Genomic DNA, 19,968 nt, shown 5'->3' on the forward strand with positions numbered 1-19,968 from the left:
TTATATATAGTCTAATATTTTTTTGCAGAATCTACTTTTTATATATATTTTTTTTACGGTCTATTCTTTATAATTTTACATGGTCTACTGTTTTAAATCATTTGGGACTTTATAACACTAAATAATAATTATTTTTAACCTCTTGATTTATATATGATTTAAATAAAAACAAAATCTGGTGATTAAAAATATCCGTGCCTTGGAGGTGTTAAAATACTAGTTTTTATACAAAAAGGCATGGAAATGAGCTTGGGTTGGCTAGTCATTGTGTCAAAAGTGAATTTTGGAAGGAGATTCTAAGAAGAAGTTGTGATTTTAAGCAGAAATTATTCCTAAAGGACAATGATAATTTATATAACATTTTTTACAATATTTTAACATAATTATGTAATTATAATTACGCAATTGGTTGAAAATTATTTTATAACCAATAATAATAATTATAAATACCGATATATTAAAATGTTATAAAAGAAATGCTGTGAAAATTATCGTTATCTTGATTGAAAAGTAACGGGAAGAAGAAAGAAGTTGTGAATTTAAGCAGAAATTATTCCTTAGTTGAAAAGTAGTGGGAAGAAGAAAGGTGTAGATGCCAGTCACAGTCATCTGTGAGGATGCAGTGGCAGGTTCAATGAACCAGGTTGCCATATACACACATATTCATTCCTCAGCTTAGAACCACAACCAAACAAAGTCACCCTTGAATGGCGTTTTTGGAGTTTACAAGACTCGATGAGAGGTCAGTGATAGAGTACGTGAAGAGCGTCGCCGCCCTATCCTCCATCCTGAAGCTGGACGATGAGGGTGACACCGCCGAGAAGCTAACCGTGAAAGAGATCGGAGATGGTAACCTGAACTTTGTGTTCCTGGTGACCAACTCTGTCCATTCCGTTATCATGAAGCAGTCTCTCCCTTACATTCGTTGCATCGGGGAATCATGGCCACTGACGAAGGACAGAGCATACTTTGAGGCCATGGCCCTGGAAGAACAGGGTCGCATAGCCCCTCACCATGTCCCACAAGTCTATCACTTTGACCCAACCATGTCCTTGATCGCCATGCGCTACCTTCCCCCTCCCCACATCATACTCAGGAAAGCCCTCATCGCCGGAATTCAGTATCCGCTCCTCGCACGCCACATCGCACACTTCATGGCAAACACTCTCTTCTTCACTTCTCTCCTTTTTCACTCCACACTCGATCACAAACGCCAAGGTCAATACTTTAACAATCCCAATTGATCCTTTGCCTCTGCTTTGATTAAAGTCCTAACCTTTTGGCTGATTCTTGTTTCTAGTTGCAAAATTCTGTGGGAATGCCGCCTTATGCAGGCACACTGAGCAGGTTGTTTTCTCCGACCCTTATCAAATTTCCCAATACAACCACTGGACTTCTCCCTATCTTGATCCTGATGCCGAAGCTCTTCGTCACGACAATCTCCTCAAGCTTGAAATTGCTATCCTCAAATCTAAGTATATGCCACTCCCACACTCTACTCTGCTATGTCTGCTCACGCACATCAACTTCCTAATAGTTTTTGTTCCTCCAGGTTCTCAGAGCAGGCCCAGGCACTCATTCATGGGGATCTGCACACTAGTTCTGTCATGGTTACTCCCGAATCAACTCAAGTCATTGATCCAGAATTTGCATTTTATGGACCAATGGGTTATGACATCGGTGCTTTCTTGGGAAACTTGATGTTGGCTTTCTTTGCGCAGGATGGACTTGTTGATCAACCCGATCATAGAAAAGTACGTAAAATTCTAGTATTGACATTTTATCTGATTCTTAGTTAAGCTGTCAAAAACAGAAACTTTCTATTGATTGGACAAAATTATGTTTTGCAGGCATACAAGGAGTGGATTCTTGAGACAATTGAAGACACTTGGAATCTCTTCTACAAAAATTTCGTTGCACTTTGGGATGAACACAGAAATGGTGCTGGCGAGGCATATCTTCCAGCAGTTTATAACAATCCTGAGGTTCAACTCCTTGCGCAGAAGAGATACATGGCAGAATTGTTTCATGACAGTCTTGGATTTGGTGCTGCCAAAATGATAAGGTGATATAATTTAACAAAAGAATGGGAAAAGAAAATGAATTAGTTAAAATTAATGTATGTATGTATGTATGTTTGACAGGAGAATCGTAGGGGTGGCGCATGTTGAGGATTTTGAATCCATTACTGATGCTGCTAAACGGGCTTCCTGTGAACGGAAGGCTCTTAACTTGGCTAAGATGCTTCTCAAAGATAGAGCAAAATTTGAAGGCATTGCCCAGGTTGTTTCGGCAATTCGGCAATTTTAGTATTCACAAGCTTTTCGCTAAGTACTATGATGTGATTTGCAGGAGAGTGCTCTACATACATATTTTTATATTTATTTAACACTAGAATAATTATAAAATAATCATAAAAATATAAATTTTTATATTTTTTAATAAAGAAGAAAATAAAAAAAAAGAAAAAATAATACTAATTGAATATATCTTTAATACCTTTTGTCTTTCCTCACTTAATTTAGACTTCTATTGTATCCTATGTGTTAATTAAGGGATAGGTCAGTATTATTTCTTCGTCCAACAAATTTTTACCCGTATTTTATGTCTATTATTTTATTTTTTAATTTTTTTTCTTTTTTTACAAATATAAACATTATATTTTTTAATGAATAAAATACTCTTAAAAGTAAGTTATAAGTAGTTTATCTAGTATAAAAAAACATTTATCTAACGAATAACTCATGCAGCGAGACAAATTTAATTTAATATCATAAAATTAATTTGGCTTAATTAATATTTTGATTTTACTGTATCATGTATATTTAAAGGGATTGGAATGTTTATAGTTTTTTTTATCAAATAGGTGTAATACTACTTAGTTATTCTGTAAATGGTTTTTTTTTTGAAAAATAAGCTGAACAAGTCGTTTTTGAAATGAACAATTTTAACACGATTTCTGTTCAATTAAAATTTTGTATAGTGAAACCCTACGTTAAAACACATTTTTTCTTTCCCAATAGAAATTATGTTTAAAAACACGATTTTTATTTTTTAATATATATTTTTTAAATTGTGAATGCAAGCACGCTATTTTTTTTAAATGACGTTTTTAGCTTTTTAATAATGGAGAATGGTTTAAGTTGTGCGTGTAAGCACAATGTATTTTTCTTTTCCCACAAAATGTTTTTATTGTGGAAGGCTATCATAGAAAATAGTCCATAAACGATTTTTGTATTTATTTATTTATATGTTCAAATGCCATTCATATTTTATTCAAATTATTAATCTTATTATTATTATTTATTTCTCAAAACCATTCAATCAATACAGTTGATTTAATCAACAAGTCCAAACATCTATTTAATCAATTTTTGTTCTTATTTTTCTTTAAATCGGTTCGTTAATGAAGAAGCCTTATCTAAAGTATTTCACACTAGTTTAGCTTCTTCTTCTTCTTCTTTTTCAAAATGAATAACTATTTTTAATTACTTTTGAAAAAATTGAAAAAAGTATTACCATCTACTTAAAATAAGCTATAAAGCATTTGATGGGGGAATTATCTCGATTTGAACAAAAAATGATAACATGTTATGGTGGTTGTAGAAATTAAATTATATTATATTCAATTAAAGTTAACCCTTAAATACTTTAAATATTAATAATAAATAAACAAAAGTAAGATTTTGATTGTAATTAATAAAGAATGATAGTTCTATATTAATATACCATTTATCCTATCATATAAAATACAGAACAAAAATACTTCCATCTATATTATTGAGTTTTTTTTTTCTTTTTTTTCCCGTAACGTTTATTTAAAGAAGAGTTTGAATCGTAATAATAAAAAGAAAAAATAAAACAGAAATGATAAAATTTTCTTCAAAAAGAATAAAGTCCCCAAAGTGAATGACTGAACAATATAGCTTTTTGTTAACAAAAAATCATCAATCTATTTAAACTTATTAAAATTTCATTTAAAGTTAAACTCTTTAGTGATCTACTATGGATAAAATTTAATCTAATTCATTCATTAATGTTTTTATAATAATTAAAAAAAATTCGTGTCCACAAAATCATTTTAAAAATTTGACTATCTTTTACGAAATTTTCTTTGAATCGCTTGAAAATAAACTTTATTTTTATGTGAATTTGTGATAAATTAAAAAAAATAAATAATTATTGTATAAATAAAGTATATATGAAGAATACTTACATGAAACATGTGAGAAGTTGAGGAAATAATGATACAAAAAAATAGTAAGGAATGAAGGATGAAATGTAATTTAAGCTTACAAGATAAGTTTATAATTACACGTATAATTTGAATAAAGATGTTGATGAGATTACATACAGAAAAACAGAGGAATTAAGCATCGAAGAAATGGAAGTGTTGTTCAGTGACCGCGTCCTCTGTGGCTTGGGCCAGAGTATGCTCTGTCCATTATTACAGAGAGGAAGAAGGATGAAGAAGAAGACGGATCATCTTTCAGCGGTCTCACTCCCTCAACGTTCATGGAGAAGGAGGCCAACATCAAAAACATTATTACACAATAATAATAATAAACACTCTTCATTTTCTTCCAATTCTCAATGAATCATGCTCTGCATCTACATCTGTCAATATATATATATATATATATATATATATATATATATATATATATATATATATATATATATATATATATATATATATACACCTTTGTTGTTTGACTTTCCTTCTCAGCTTTGAATTTTGAAGTTTGAATGGCTAAAAGAAAATAGGAGTTTTCAGCAGTAAAGATGTAATATAGAATGAGACTTGTCGAAGGGTTTATGGCTTCTACACTACAACCTACCCACTTATTTATCTTATTTCTTTTCTTCAAAATACATCAACTTATTTTTATAATCACACATTTTCCAGCTGCTTCAAAGTTAAGTTTAAATTATAATATTCATATTTTATTAACCTCAGTTCTTTCAAATGAAAAAGGTATTTACTATTATATTACAATAATGTATTCTTTCAGAAGGAATGTTTTTCATATTTAAAATATTAAAATAAGTAAATATTATATTATATAGGTTGGGAAACATGGACGTGTCTTTTTTGGACTCGACATCTTTTTCCCATTAGAGAAGTAAATTATGATGATTGGATATGAGAATGACATCGGAATAATAATGGGGAAGTATGCACAAATTGTTTACCTTCAAGATTTTGCATCATTTTAGCTTTTCACGTTTCCACCAAATCTTACAAAAACCTACCAACCAAACAACTATCTCTAACCAAATTATAATAACTTCTTTTTCTTGTATTCATATGTATACTATACTACATACGTACCTTAATCGGGTTTCGGTTAAGAAAATCGTTCTATTATTCTTCACCTTTTTATTTTAATAATTCCAACTACTGTTAAAGTCAAACACAAACAAGCTTAACTCGCGTATCTCACTTTTACCTATAATGTCAGAAAAAGTAGGCATCAATCATATTAAAAAGTCAGGCGACTACGTAAATTCATTATTATTTTTTTTATTGAGAAGCTGATGCCGGTTTATACTAGAATTCTACTCTACTTTTTAATTAAGTTACATTCAACAAAATTTTATTAAATATGTTTATAATTTAAATGATTAAATTTTGATTCTATTTTTCCCTTTTTTATAAAATTAAAAAATACTATATTTTAATTTCTAATATTGTATGATGGTATTTAATAAATTATGCATTAAAATAAATGTCAAATCATCATTTCAAGTAATACATAAAAGTATCGTGATATAAAACCGACATATAATACTTCAAAAAGAAAACAAAAGTTGTGAAAATAAAAGCAGTAATTTAACAAGTATTAATAATTAATAGTATTTAATAAATAAAATCGACATATAATACTCAACATCTCCAAAAGCAGTAATAAGATGAGTATTAATAATTAATAGTCATTTAATGTTTTAGAAGGATGAAAATAAAAAATATTTAAAGTACAAAAAATGAAAATTTACATATTTTATAAGAATTTGAAATAGTGATTTGAAGCTTCATAAAATCAAGAAACAGAAAAAAGTTGTGACCAAAATAAGAAACTGAACACCCATTTAAGATGAAACAGTTCTGATTAGATTTTTTTTCTTGTTTTAGATAAATAGTTTTAAAAATTAACAAAATCTGTAGATTTTGAATAAATCATGGAAACATTAGGAATATTTGATGATATACTAGTAAATTTTATATTAGAAAGTGGTTGGTTAGTAATTAAACGTTTTCTCAATGTTGTGAATAACATAGTGACTTTTCAGTTAAAAAGTCTTATATGAGTTAGTTAAACCATAAGAGAGACGCATGCGTGTTTCAAAAGTCAACAATCTCTCAATCAGCTTCACATAAACAATTCTTTCAAGCAAAAAACTAATAAGCAAATTCGTATATTTTACTACCAACAGTTAAACAGCCGCTCTTAGAAGAATGAATTGGGTTGGATCAAACTTCTCCGCTTCACGCTGCTTCCAACCTGATAAACACCACTATTCAATAGAATATTATAGAAAGAAAAATATAGTTTGCCACCCTTTTTTAATAATAAAATAAACTATTTAAAAAAATTAAATAAATTATTCCATAAAAGTTTAATATAAACAGTCATAAGTGGTTACAGATCATATAAAAAAATAATAAGACTGTTCACAGATCATATAAAAAAATAATAACTGTTCACAGATCATAGCCCTATCTTCCTCTCTTACCATTACATCACGTCACGTCACATCTATTACATACTATTTTCTCTCTTTACCTTTTCCTTTTCACCCTCGAGACTCTTCCTTCCATCTCAGTCCAATCCGAAAGATCGGTGGCAAGAAAACTACTCTTCCGAGAGGAGTCTGGGATTTGGTGTTTTTACCCAGTGGTTGCCTTCAAGTTACGTGTAACAGCAAAAAGTATGGTACCCAATCACCCATATGCCTTTACTTGCAGAAAGTGCCTTTTTAAGGAGACTGAGATACAGTCTTCAATTTCAGCGTGACACCCTGTCCATATCCGAAGATAACCCAAATCTGTTAAAAACTATTGATGATTAATATATAAAAATGATATTTCTGTACTGGACACCTGTACAACAGTCTGATCCTTCAGCATTTACACATCTATCAAAATTCACATAACCTAAGTGAACCAAGACTCACTAATATTTTCAATTTCATGTTCAGTGACAGCAGGTCATAAATCCCAAGTTATATGGGAGAGGGATAACTGCACAACTTCAAACATAATTGTAAAACATGAGTGCATCCATAGAATACTGTACCAGAAAAAACCCAGCTACATGAATTATCTCTGCCTCCTACACATGTTTATTAGGCAGACTAAAGATTAACAAATCCATATACCACACCAAACCAAATTACGTACACAGATTGTTGTAAAAAATTACCTCTTTTTTCTAGTAGCAAATTATACCAGCAGCTTCTGTATTGATTTTATAAGACGGTTCTCCAAAATGACTAAATCTACCCTTCCCAGCTGCCACTGCAACAATAATTTCTGATTCAACAGTTTTGAAAGTGTTGTCCAGTCACAAGAAAAACCTCAATTCTGCTATTGTAAGAGTTGGGAAGTGGAGGAAAGGAGACTGCATTACAAAGAATTATGATTTTCATGATGCTAGAATAAATCTAATGATACAATATCAGGAGCATCAGCTAGCAAATAAGGATAAACTAAAAAAGAAAGTAAAATGTCTGGTCATTAAAACCAGTAAAACCAACAACTTAGGATAAATGGACATTCAAATCAAGTAAAATCTAAGTAGTTGTAATGTACAGCTCTAACTTTGTGAGTGTTTTTGGAAAAATCCAAGTCCTATATTGACCAGAGATAGTGCCATGATAATGTATATAAGGGGAAACCATCATCCTATGGGCTAGCTTTTTGGGTTTGAGTTAAAACTTAAAATTTAAATTCTATCATGTCAGGTCATATACTAAATCTGTTATTGGGTAACCCATCTTATATTATCCGTGCACCAAACCAATAATTTGGGATCCCACATTGATTAGAGATGGTACCCAGGTAATAATGTACATAACTATGAAACAAACAACCCTCACCCATAATTAGATTGGGGGTTAAGTTCAAACTTAAATTTTAAGACCATATGCGAGAACTCTCTGGGAAGAGAACACACTAGTTTTTTCAGAAGCAACCATTCATTTCACAAAAAGAAATGATTAAAGAGAAAAGTTAACATACTGCAAATGGAAATACATGTTGCTTATAAATACAAAAAATGGTATGGAAAATTATTGTACTGTTGTGCAATTCGAATAACTCCCTACATGCAATGGTCTACATGGATCACATGATGACCTCATTCAGCAGTGTTAAACACAGGCATAAACTTATAAATATCTCTAGAAACAGAATAACAAACAAATGTGGTAATGCCATCAGTTTTTATTTAACTAAGTAATTAATGAAATATACATTGCATCTATATTATGATCAATAACCAAGACCGGAGATACTATATAAGACAAGACAAGGGATTAAAATACTAAATAAACAGCAAAGGAGAATTACAAGCCATATTGCACAGTCACAGACATATAATAAATGTCTTATTACTAATATTAATGAAAAGTTCGATATTTGAAGTTCAACATCACAAAAAGGTCCAATAAAATTAATGAATGACAAAACAACAATTCATACATGTTGAACAAATAGTAAAAGGCAGGCAATGGAACATAAAATTTCAAATTTATCAATTAACTGACTAGAAATGCAAGATTCATTAAAATAAGCACATACGCGGAAGAAAATGTTTAGGTATCACATTAAAGTCGGACATACTCTGCAGCACATCAGCCGTGAATAACAGCTTTTGAATTGGATCTGACCTCATAGGCTTATACAGATATACCATTTTTTCTCAAGTTTACCGTAGCAAGGTAAATAAGTTGCTACTATGATGGTAAAAGTAAAGTCCCTCCATAATTGTCATCAACAGCAGCCTACAAAATTTGAACCAGAATACTGTATTAATAGAATAAAAAAAAGAAGGATATGCTGAAAACCGTGTTTTAACTACAAAAACTCCTTATTAATATAAAATGGCATAATAAACCATGTGTTTCAACCCATTTATAAAACTCTCTTTCTACGCACAACTCTTTGGCACATAACGTAATTTGGAATAAGATTAGACATTTGGCCTTCATTTGGTGTAAAGCACATGACCTATTCCTAACAAATATTTTGTGGAATTAGGTTCATTCAATTGATTTCTCTTGATTCATTTCTTTCTTTGTAGTGTTACTTAGGAGTTTATCATTCTCTTTGTAATGTTTTATGTTCAGTTGACCAGCCAAATAAATTTCATTATTTTATAAGGAAACACACTTGGAAATTGCAATTTCAGTATTTAAAAGATTTTAACTAGGACTAACAAATACTAGGTCCCACAAGTTATGTTTTGTTAAGTACGAACTAGTCCACATACAACCCTGTGCCATGCCTGCATTTACCCCCATTTTAAAAATGTTGTTTGATTGATAAACAACAGATGATGATAAAAGAGAAAGTAGGCTGAAGGAATACCTGAAGGTAAGGATATACACTATCATATACTTGTAGGAAAAATTGGGACTTGGCCGCAAACCTGAAAACAAATCATGTTTTACTCCACAGACTGTCACAAAAATAATCTATAAAATCTAGTAAGTAAAATGACTTTGAAATATTACCACAGCTTTCGCATTTTTTTAATAGTTATACTTGAAAAGGGTTAGATATATGAGAGGAAAAAGATCTTTGTTGAATTGATTGAATTTAAAAACAGTACATGAGCATACAGTGAACTCTACCCCTCCTAGAATAATGATAACAAAGATCTCTAATACATTGCAGTACCATACTCATAACGATTACAGTATCGTCTAGTAATAAAATATTTTCTCCTAGCTCAATAAGAATGTAATTGTCGTTAATCAAATTCAAAATATAACAGAATTCTCAGGAATTTACCGAAACTCCAATCTCACCTGACTTCACAGGATAAGTGGAATTTACCAAAAGATGGGTTGACGGTACAGACACAGAATTAACTAGCCTTTTTTAATCCATTCCAGCCTCTATTTTAGTTTAGCAAAATCTCCATTAAAACTGACGGACTAAATCTAACAAAAAAATTGAATAGAAAGATGTGGGAAGAATAAGGATAAAAGCACATGATTATGTACGAAAACAATAATAAACACAAGGGTGCCATGCTAACTTCCAACATAAACATACCTTTTCAGAAGTCGGAAACATATATAAATCTCTTCAATATCTCTTTCAATCTTCACTTTGATATACTGCCTCAGTAGCTCACACATAACGTCAACAGTTTCATCAGAAAACTGCTGGGCCAGATTTAGTTCATAGAATTCAGATATAATTTGGTGCAAAACTGAAGACAATGTGTTTGCCAATCCTGATCTTAAATACATTTCTGCAAGTTTCTTTAAAATTAAGCAACTGCTACCTTCGAACTTCCCAACCCAATTTGGAGGATTTCCAACCCATAGACTGTCATTATTATAAATACATATAGGAGAATTATCAGAAATTTCAACGCCTACTGACAACGAATGATTTTCAAGAGGAGGGATCACAACATTGGAGCAAATATCTGGCTTCCTGTGTGCAGGAAGCTGCTCAACAATGTCAGCTTTAAAATCCTCAGGCAATTGTTGAAACACTGAACCATCAACTTGACTCAAAGAAGAAGGAAATAAATCATTGTTTTCAAAACTAGAATGGTGTGTAAACTTGAAATTGGGTCCACGGACTGAATATGGTATAGTTTCGCCTTCACTAGTGCTCGACACATACTGCTTTGCCTATTAGTAAACATGACATATGTTACCAAATAAAACACTTTCAGAAAAACAGAGCAATAGATACAAATAAAAGTGTAAATATTTCTTTCAATTCAAGGAAGACTGGTCAATTCAACCATATAATTTGATTAACTGTACATGAAGTGGAAAGCATACAGATTTAACTGTACATGAAGTGAAAATGAGAGAATATGAATAATAAATAATATCTCTTGTGTGTTACAATTTACAATGTGATACAAGATTCAAAGCCCTAACCCTATTTATGCTATCAGTTAAGAATCTTTATCGAAATCAAATAAGAAAAAAAATTGAAACAAAATATGAATCCAGTTCTAAGATGTCATCCAAGGTGAGATAAGACATAATAAAATAAGGAAAATTATTTACCTTGTTTTTTGATGATAAATTGCCTCGAGGAAGCGGTTCAGAATAGGAAAGTTCCTCTTCATTGTTTATTGCTGCCAACAAAAACAAATTGAAAGCATGGGTGGCAAGTTTGAGTAGAGTATATAGCTTGCACGAATGAAACAGAAAAAGCTCACCTTTTTGCTCAAAAAATGAGTTTCCTGAAAGGCTAGAGCTCTCACTTGTGTTTTTCCAGTTAGCAATATAATCAACTAACTTCCCTCTGTAAATTTCATTTAATTCTGAAAATACATCCGGGGGAAGATTCCTTATAACTTCAATGTCAAGGTTACATAAGGGGGGAGGTGTTGAAATTGGGTCAATACTAGCCTCATTGGCTGGTATTTTATTGTCCATTTCCACTGAAGACTCTAGCAGATTTACAAACGCAGGACTGGAAGTGTTATCCCTGCTGTGCTTGTCATTACCTGAAGAAAGAGAAACGACAAAAGTTTTTGTATTAATTCCATCATTCATAAAACGTCAAAATGAACAAAAAAATGAAAATTTATGTGTAAGAAAAAAATATCCAAACAATAACAAGTATCCCCTGTGTTAAATTGTCCATCACCCATAGAATACAACAACAACAAAAGCCTTATCCCACTAGATGAGGAAATTTAAGCGTGAACACATAGGGGGTGCCATTACCTATAGGATATGTCTGATTTCCAACACCAGCAGATGCAGAAGTGAGCCATGATTTCAAAGTATATTTTGTTGTACCTTCATGAAATAAATAACACTATACAATTATATAGAAATTACATAAAATAAGAAAAGAAAAGCTCAAAACGAAGAAAAAAAGTGAAAAGATTCTACAATACTAAATAAAAGGACTGATAGATGAAGAAGTTGCAGATCTCAGCAACAGGCATTCCAGATAAGTTTAATTATGTCCACAACCAAATAATATGTTATTCCAACACAACTAGTTAAGATTTACTTTAAATAATACAGATACCTCGTTTAGAAGCTTCTGCACTTTCAAGTCTGGAAACTTGCAAGCCAATACCTCGAATCTCCTTGACATCTACATGAAATTAAAACAAAAAAGACAAGACGAACATGAACATATGTGGATTCCCTTACACAAATCAAGGCTGAAACACTAAATAACATGAACAGGAAGAAAATACCATCATAATTAAAATGAGGTCCAAAGACACAATCACCAACCACCTTCACCATGCAAGCATTTATTTTAGAATATGATACACTGTCTGCGGCCCAACGCCATTCACCTAAGTGTCTAACGAACTTTCAGTTTAAACCCATGACCAAGGCCATTCACCTAAGTGTCTAACGAACTTTCAGTTTAAACCCATGACCAATACTTACTCGGGTCAATCATTAACAATGCACCTAAAATAATGACTTTACATAAGTATCACAACCCTCTAGGAAAACTAGCACTTTGAACTTGAATCATGGGTAAGCACTGGCCAACTATAACTTTAAATGGCATTTTAATTTAATTAAGAATGTAAGTGGAAAGTATTAATCCTAGGAACTTGATAATGTAAGCTCTCCTAAAAACTTAAATTAAGAGAAGGATGCTCATTGTATTAGGATTCCCTTGTTAATACACAGCTTTTATATCAGGATTCAAGTCATAAATCAAGAGATGAATGCGACTGAGAAAAATGGAACCTAGGGAATTTCTGAAAAGCCAGGACAACCTCTATATATCTGTTGTACCTGCTATTGTGAATTAACAAAAATATAAAAATATTGATAAGCACCCAAACACTAAGAAACCCATCCTCAATTATTTTTTAGTGTACTTTTCAAGTCTAACCTTGTAACTCCACATCTATGGTACAATATCTCATTCTATATTTTATTGACATAGTATTATTCTTTTTTTAACTCTATTAGGTAGTAGTAGAACAAATAAGAATATTTCAGGAGAGAGCATTTGACAAAAAGGAGATGGGCTGACGAGATCAAATGATCCATATTTCTAACCTCACCCAATCCCCTAATGAAGTTGGTGTTTCTTCAATAACTAGTTTGATTCAATGATTTCAAAGAGGCAAGCGGATCAAATCCCCCTTTCTCGTTTTTGCCTTAGTACTTGAAATTTTTTTAAGTTGTCATGACTAAATTAGCCTTGAATTGAATACTTATAATGGTTTTATTTCTCTTTTGTGAGAATATATAAAAATTAATTTATTTTCTCTCGTCTCCCCTCCTTTTAACCGGACAGAGTCTATATCAATTATTAACAAAAGCAAATGCAGTAAATGATTCACACATCTAGATATAAACCAATAGATTCCATACTTAGTTTTACATTCATTAAAATGGCAGAAAACATGTATGTTCGCATCAGCTAATAGAAAATACTTTTATTTTTTAATGTTTCATGACAGAACATTGAAAAGAGAAGAAAAATATATTGAGCAAGAAATAAGGTTTGCCAAGCCTGGCATACATTAAAAGAATAAGCAGGTCTGAGTTATGATACCTATGTTAAAACATCCAAACAGCTGCTTTACAATTCTTTGGAGTATTTCCACGTTATCAGTAGCAAGAGGAACCTATGATGAGAAAATCAAACACAAAAATTGGACCTTAAAACAATTAATAAAACACTTGTATAAATAAAATATGACAGTTTAATATACAGATTAACACTTGTTATTTTTCAATATTTACCGTTACAGAGTGACTCAGATTTTCACAGTCCCCACAGCCCATAAACTTTGCAGGTTCACCAGCGCCTTTCCTTCTCTTTTTGATCTAAAGCATATTTACAAGAATATTTACAAATAATTTTGTAGACTTAGAAGATATAAGAAACATTATGATAGATAGTAATACACGAATTTCAAAAATTTAACACGACATGAAAAGAAGCTTGCCAGCTAAAACAGAAAGCTGATTTCTGAATAATCTAAAAAACAAAACTTTTAAAACTGAAAGTAAACCAGCACCTTCAGAGTGAAAGTGCGCCCCTGCACTTCACAACACTGCAATCGTAATGAGACCTCCTTGCAAAGACTTATTAGAAAGTGTTCACACTGGAATAACTTTTATGTCAGCATTTTGAATGATTTTTTGATACAGTAAGGTTTAGAAATATAGATATATGACAGAGTGTAAGAAAATACTAACATCTTTTATATCTTTGAATCTCACTCCCCAATTTACATCAGCACCAACCGTCTTGCTTTCCTGCAGAAATGTGGATGTCATCTTAAACAAGTTTATCAGGAACGAATAATAATCACAGGAAGAAAAGGTGCCACAACACATTTGAGTTAGAAAATTCAAAGTAAAATGTGAAACCACCAGCCATAGGAACAATTATTTCACATAATGTTTTGGGGCATAGCACTGGCACAATCAATCATTTTGAAATTTACAATAACTGATTATGGTTTTATTATGTGTATTAAACTGACAATTTATAAACTTCAGCCATTGTTCACTATTACACTTAGTTAGCCCATCCTTAGACAAGGACTGGAATAAAAAAAAAGATATTATTACAGAAAAAAAATGGCAGTGTAAAATGGAAGGAAAAAGAAAACAACATTCAAGTGTGGATTCATATAGAGAAAGAAGGAAAAAGTAAAGTAACACATGCATACATTATACCAGTATACAACAAAGTGGAACAATTTAAGATGGAAGAAAAGAGAAAAAAGCAACATGTGCACACTCACACAAGTTACATATCATTATATAACAAATTGGCAGTGTAAAAGGAAAGGAAAAATAAAATAATCAACAAGCACAATGTGGTAGACAGAATCATATACATCACTCTATCTTTGCCTCTCTCTCACGCATACAGTGTACATATATACACATATCTAAAGTATTCTAAACCATGTCAAATCAAAATGAGAAGAAACAAAGTCTGGATTTTAGATAAATATTCCCTACCTGAAAGTTCCCAACTAACCGGTTATCAATTCCTCTGCTATAATTCCACAGCATTTCTCCTGTTTTTATACCATAGTCCCTCTGCAGTGAGGCCTGCAAATTCAGAGAAATAAGGGTATACTACAATTATTACAAATGTTTTTCAAGTACTGGTCAAAAAAGAAGGTGGAACATGACGACAACAGAGTGTCCAAGTAAATGAACCAAATAAAAACATAACAAATTTGTGCTAAGGATTAAATACTTGAATAAAATTCGGACTAGTTCTTTAAGATTATTTCCTCAAATTTAAGCCAAACTTTAAACAAGTCAATAATATTTTTTTCCCAAGGTTCTATTCTCTTTTAGTAAGGATTCTAAATTCATGAGTCAAACCCTCTCCTTCCCCAACTCAAGGGAAAATATAAATGTCTAAAAGCAGAGGAGGAACACTAGGAACACATTGAAAGACCTTTGGAAGAAAGTCAAGGAACAACAACTTTTATAATACAATAGAAGGAAAATCAGAAGAACCTATAAATTGAGAAAGCGAATGAATAGTAAAACCTTGGAAATAATTCGCAATTGTCCACAAGTGTAAATATTTTGTTTCTTCAATTTCTCCTGCAAAACATGCCCTATTCCTGGAAGTGAATTAATTGGGAGTTGGCATAAATGATCTTCAACCTGGAAAGGCAAAACTGACTAAATGAACAAGGTAGCACATTGAAACATTCCACTCGTAACCTATAATATCAAAATGCATAAGCTGCACAAAATATAAGTAGGAGTGAACTACAGCAGCTAAAATCACACCTGACATGATCAATCAGTGTCTCATTTTTTTTAATAAGTTGATCTTTAAAATGGTCAAAACCAGACAATAAAAGTTGAAAATTGCAATATAAATCACCGTACACATTTTCTGGTGAAGTGTAAATTGTCAATTTCAATGCATCCAAAATACAGGTCAAACCTAAAATTAGCACCTTTGAGGAAAATCCAAAGCTTCAAGGTCTAGAGTAGTATAATCCACGTCTAGCATGGCACTACTCTGTAAGTTCTCATTGAAATTTATTTAAAATACAGAAAATCCACACTTTCAAAATCCAAAATAAAATAACAAGAGCAACAATTGGCATTGATATTTGAATTTGTAAATATCCAAAGATAAACATAAGTTTACAGCATAAAACTCAAAAAAAAACACTACTATGACCACACAAAAAAAAATAGAACATTAATTATAAAGAAAGAGGGTGTGGAAATTGTAATATGATTTGCATCATACCTTCATTATCCCACAAATAAAAATTGAAAATTAAGAAAACGACAAAATTCTGAATAAAAGAAAACCCAAAGGATACCTTTTCTGTAGTTATGTGATATTGACCATTTGGTTTTGCAGTTCTAGTAGCAATACGAGCCATAAGCATATTTCCAGCTATACCAGCACTAGCTGTGCATCCGGTGGTCTTATAGATCTCTTCTCTAATAGAAGAAGCTAAAAGTTTGGGATCTTCAACCTCTGAATCTGTGACATCTAAAAATGCTTCATCACAGCTTACAGCCTGCATCAAGTAGCCATTAAAGCATTAAGGACGACTCAACAGAAAACTTTATGCACTTGAACAATGTCAAATCATAAGACCTGCACTTTGTTGCAATGCTGATGCAATATACTATAAAATTGATCAGCTACCTGCAAAATGTCAAAAACACATTTGTAAAATTTCGTAAAAGGAAAAAAGATACAAAGAAATTATGACACATAAAATATTCTGACACTCTGCTTCCAGTTACAGACACCCTACTAATTCTTACTTCCTCATAAGCTTCAAAGTTGTAAGGAAAGATAACAAGTTGGGGACAAAGAGCCTTGGCATCTCGAACAAACATACCTGCCCTGATACCTAGCACATGATCAAAAGAAGAAGTTACACCCAAAAAAGTTATAACATAGCTTACTGAGCCATGCTATCATATATAACTTGGCACATTACCAACCATGACTACGAGCTGGGTAGTTAGCAGAAGAAATCTCAGCAGTTCCGTTTGAATTATTTGAATGACATACAGCTACAGGCTGATCCAACAATTCAGGGTGGTTCCGGATAACAACTGAAACAAAAAAACAGTCCTGGGGCAGCATATAGGTATAGAGTTAAATGGCAAACCTAACCAAAATTTGAAAAGGAAAATTAGTTGACAGCAATAATTTTTCTGAACATCCTTGTATTTAAATCTTACCATGTCAACATGGATAATAACTGAATTAGGAGAAGTATTAGAGGCACTAATATTAGAATTTTTATTCTTAAACCCAGAAGACAAGGCAGAAAAACGCTTTCGATACCGATTTCGCCAAGTTCCTATAAAGTGTAGTCGTGAGCTCTGCATAAAGCAAACTTCTGTCACGATATTGCAATAACAATAACCATATGATTACATGGCACAATAAATTACATGACATATATCGGTTTACATACTTATAAGAAGGTAATACCCCTGTCCCATGTGATCAGTTGCTTGTTTTTCTATCTTTGTTTACTTTTTTACAGATCCAGCAAACACAAAATATAATGCACAGGAGTATTCACTTCATCCACCTTATCTATTGAAGTTCAAGTGATGATATGTTTAAATGCAAGAAACAATTATCATTGACTTCAATGTTTAATTTCCAGTATATTTGGCAGAATAGTACAAAAAAAAAATCAGATTGCTACCATAACAGCCACATTAAAAGAAAATAAAGTGGGCCATCAACAAGAAAGTCACCATTTCAGGCACCAAGCAATATGAAAATTCAAAATTCTTGTATATTCAAACTTCACTACCTTAAAATAATTTTCCACGAAATTAGGGTCTGCAAAAGTTGAATGACACTGTTTAAAAGGCTTAGTGCCTGAAGAACTTGGAAATTCTCGTGCATTCTGCTCATCTGAGCAGTGAGAACTAAATGATGTAGAAGGTGCTTGATGAGTGGGTCCAAGTTCACTTTTGACATTGCTCTCATCTTTCCTATCAGCATTGCTTCTGGCTGCTTGCTCTTCGTCAAACTTAACTCTAACACTAGTTGGCTCTTCCGTCATAATTGCATTACTATTCTCAATGTCATCAAATGCGGTACTGATTTGTCCAATATGTTCACTCATTTCACCAACTTTGGATAAGTTTCTATCTTCAGAATCTGTTTGACCAACCCTCATAGATGAATCTTCAACATCTAATACTACTTGATGTAGGGAATTTGTTAAAGCATCCTCCGACATTTTACTACTTTTCAATGTGAAGAAGGCTGACAGCTTTGATTGCTTATTAGCTAGTTGGTCCAGCTGGTAAGGTACCCCTATCAAAGAAAATTTTAAATCACATGATTGGAAAACCAGATATAATATTATCATGTATTGATACAGCCAGGAAAAAAAAGAATTAAATAATAATTAAATAAAAGGCAGGATCAGATATTAAAACATGTAGAAGTTATTGCTCCCATGGTCCTTCTCTTCCTCTCATAATACAAAAAATTAAATGTGATGTAAGAAAATGAAACTAATACAACTGGAAGAGAAATAAAAAAACTTACAGCTCAAAAGTCTATTAGCAGCAACAGAATCTAAAATCCAAGTGGGTTTCACTACTGGCAAACCTGCACTGAAGGCTCTGTATTGAAATATCCAATGATTAAATTAAATTAATTCAGAAGAGGACTCAAAACCTAAAATTTAAAGAAGGGCATGAAACCAAACCTGAGATTCTTAACTTTACTATCAGGCAGATTACTGCATATAATATGTGTTACACGGTGTCTAGAGAAATAATTCTCGAATCTTCCACCATTCTTGAGCATGTAGCTCCGCAGTTCCTGAAACACGTTTGTAACTGACGGTAAGTAGTCATTTGGATTTTTACAATTAAATCTAACTGAAAATTACAATTTCTTGACACAATTGATCCCTAAGCCAAGAGACGGCAACTTCATACAATTGTGATACTTTCCGGCCATTCACACATTCAAGAATCGGGAAGAGATACACAGAATCAACAAAATGACAAATGAAAAACAAAATAACCTGGCTGGAAGGAACTGTGAAACCATCAACAAAAATTGAAACTCCACTGAAAATAGGCTTCGCTGAAGTAGAGCCACTTAAAGACGACGCGGACGCCTCGGCGTCAAATTGGTTGTGTAGTTTCCGATTCTTCTCTGTCATATAACTGCATTTACTCCAGAGTGAATTAACAAATTGAGGCTAAAGACCAAGTATGAAATTGACATCCTCTTTCGTTCTTAAAATTAGATAAAATAAGAATTGATAATAATATTAAAAGAAAACAAAACAAAAACCTGGCGAAACCGGAGAAGGCGGAATTTCTTGAGGAAGCGCGAGAACTTGAATTTGAGCCCCAGGCAGCGCCTAGGGTTTTCTGGTTGGTAATTGTCTTCTTTCTTTTGCTGTTCTTTTTAGTGCTGTCGTTGGAGCGGTTGGAAGATATAGAATTAGAGAAACTTCGTTTAGAATTAGCTGATCGAGACGAGTCTAAACTCATTCTGACACAGAGAGTGACTGTGAAATGAAAGGAGAAAGCAGAGTTACTCAGCGAGGTGGTTGCCGCTTTCAGGATTTTTCGAATCGGCGTTATGGTTTGTAGGAGAAGCAACCAATAAATAAATAAATAAAATAAAAATAATAAATAAATTTTAAATTTTCTTATATCTATAAGATGAATACGGAGAAAAAAGTATATAAAAATTATGAATTTATGTTTTATTAACCAAGTTAATTTTTTTGAATA

The 19,968-nt window shown here is 32.1% G+C and overlaps 2 protein-coding genes across 5 annotated transcripts; one reads left to right on the top strand and one right to left on the bottom strand.

Moving 5' to 3' along the window:
• The first annotated feature begins 551 nt into the window (after positions 1-551).
• Positions 552-2,496, top strand: LOC124843432 (methylthioribose kinase-like). The gene is made up of 5 exons (XM_088099871.1): positions 552-1,218; positions 1,301-1,475; positions 1,553-1,754; positions 1,851-2,065; positions 2,145-2,496. The coding sequence occupies exons 1-5, from the start codon at positions 708-710 to the stop codon at positions 2,308-2,310; spliced, it is 1,269 nt and encodes a 422-aa protein (XP_087955997.1). The 5' UTR covers positions 552-707; the 3' UTR covers positions 2,311-2,496.
• Positions 2,497-6,587: 4,091 nt separating this feature from the next.
• REV1 (DNA-directed DNA polymerase) lies at positions 6,588-19,804 on the bottom strand. 4 transcript variants are annotated; one of them, XM_088100591.1, is made up of 25 exons: positions 19,520-19,804; positions 19,245-19,389; positions 18,921-19,036; positions 18,758-18,834; positions 18,009-18,520; positions 17,419-17,562; positions 17,176-17,308; positions 16,993-17,081; positions 16,820-16,870; positions 16,536-16,739; positions 15,736-15,855; positions 15,190-15,282; positions 14,413-14,472; positions 14,232-14,318; positions 13,954-14,037; positions 13,763-13,835; positions 12,254-12,322; positions 11,941-12,015; positions 11,427-11,717; positions 11,272-11,342; positions 10,289-10,881; positions 9,596-9,656; positions 8,849-9,009; positions 7,428-7,522; positions 6,588-7,023 (listed from the first exon to the last, which is right to left on the bottom strand). In XM_088100591.1, exons 1-23 carry the CDS (start codon positions 19,720-19,722, stop codon positions 8,962-8,964), a joined length of 3,399 nt encoding a protein of 1,132 aa, XP_087956717.1. In that variant the 5' UTR covers positions 19,723-19,804; the 3' UTR covers positions 6,588-7,023; positions 7,428-7,522; positions 8,849-8,961. The 4 variants fall into 4 exon arrangements, with proteins under 4 accessions (XP_087956717.1, XP_087956716.1, XP_087956718.1 ...); XM_088100590.1 differs by having other exon boundaries at positions 7,428-7,625; XM_088100592.1 differs by having other exon boundaries at positions 8,807-9,009.
• Positions 19,805-19,968: the final 164 nt, after the last annotated feature.

Source organism: Vigna umbellata, chromosome 10 (assembly GCF_029865625.1).
Source record: "Vigna umbellata cultivar VRB3 chromosome 10, Vumbellata_1.0, whole genome shotgun sequence".
Taxonomy (NCBI): Eukaryota; Viridiplantae; Streptophyta; class Magnoliopsida; order Fabales; family Fabaceae; genus Vigna; species Vigna umbellata.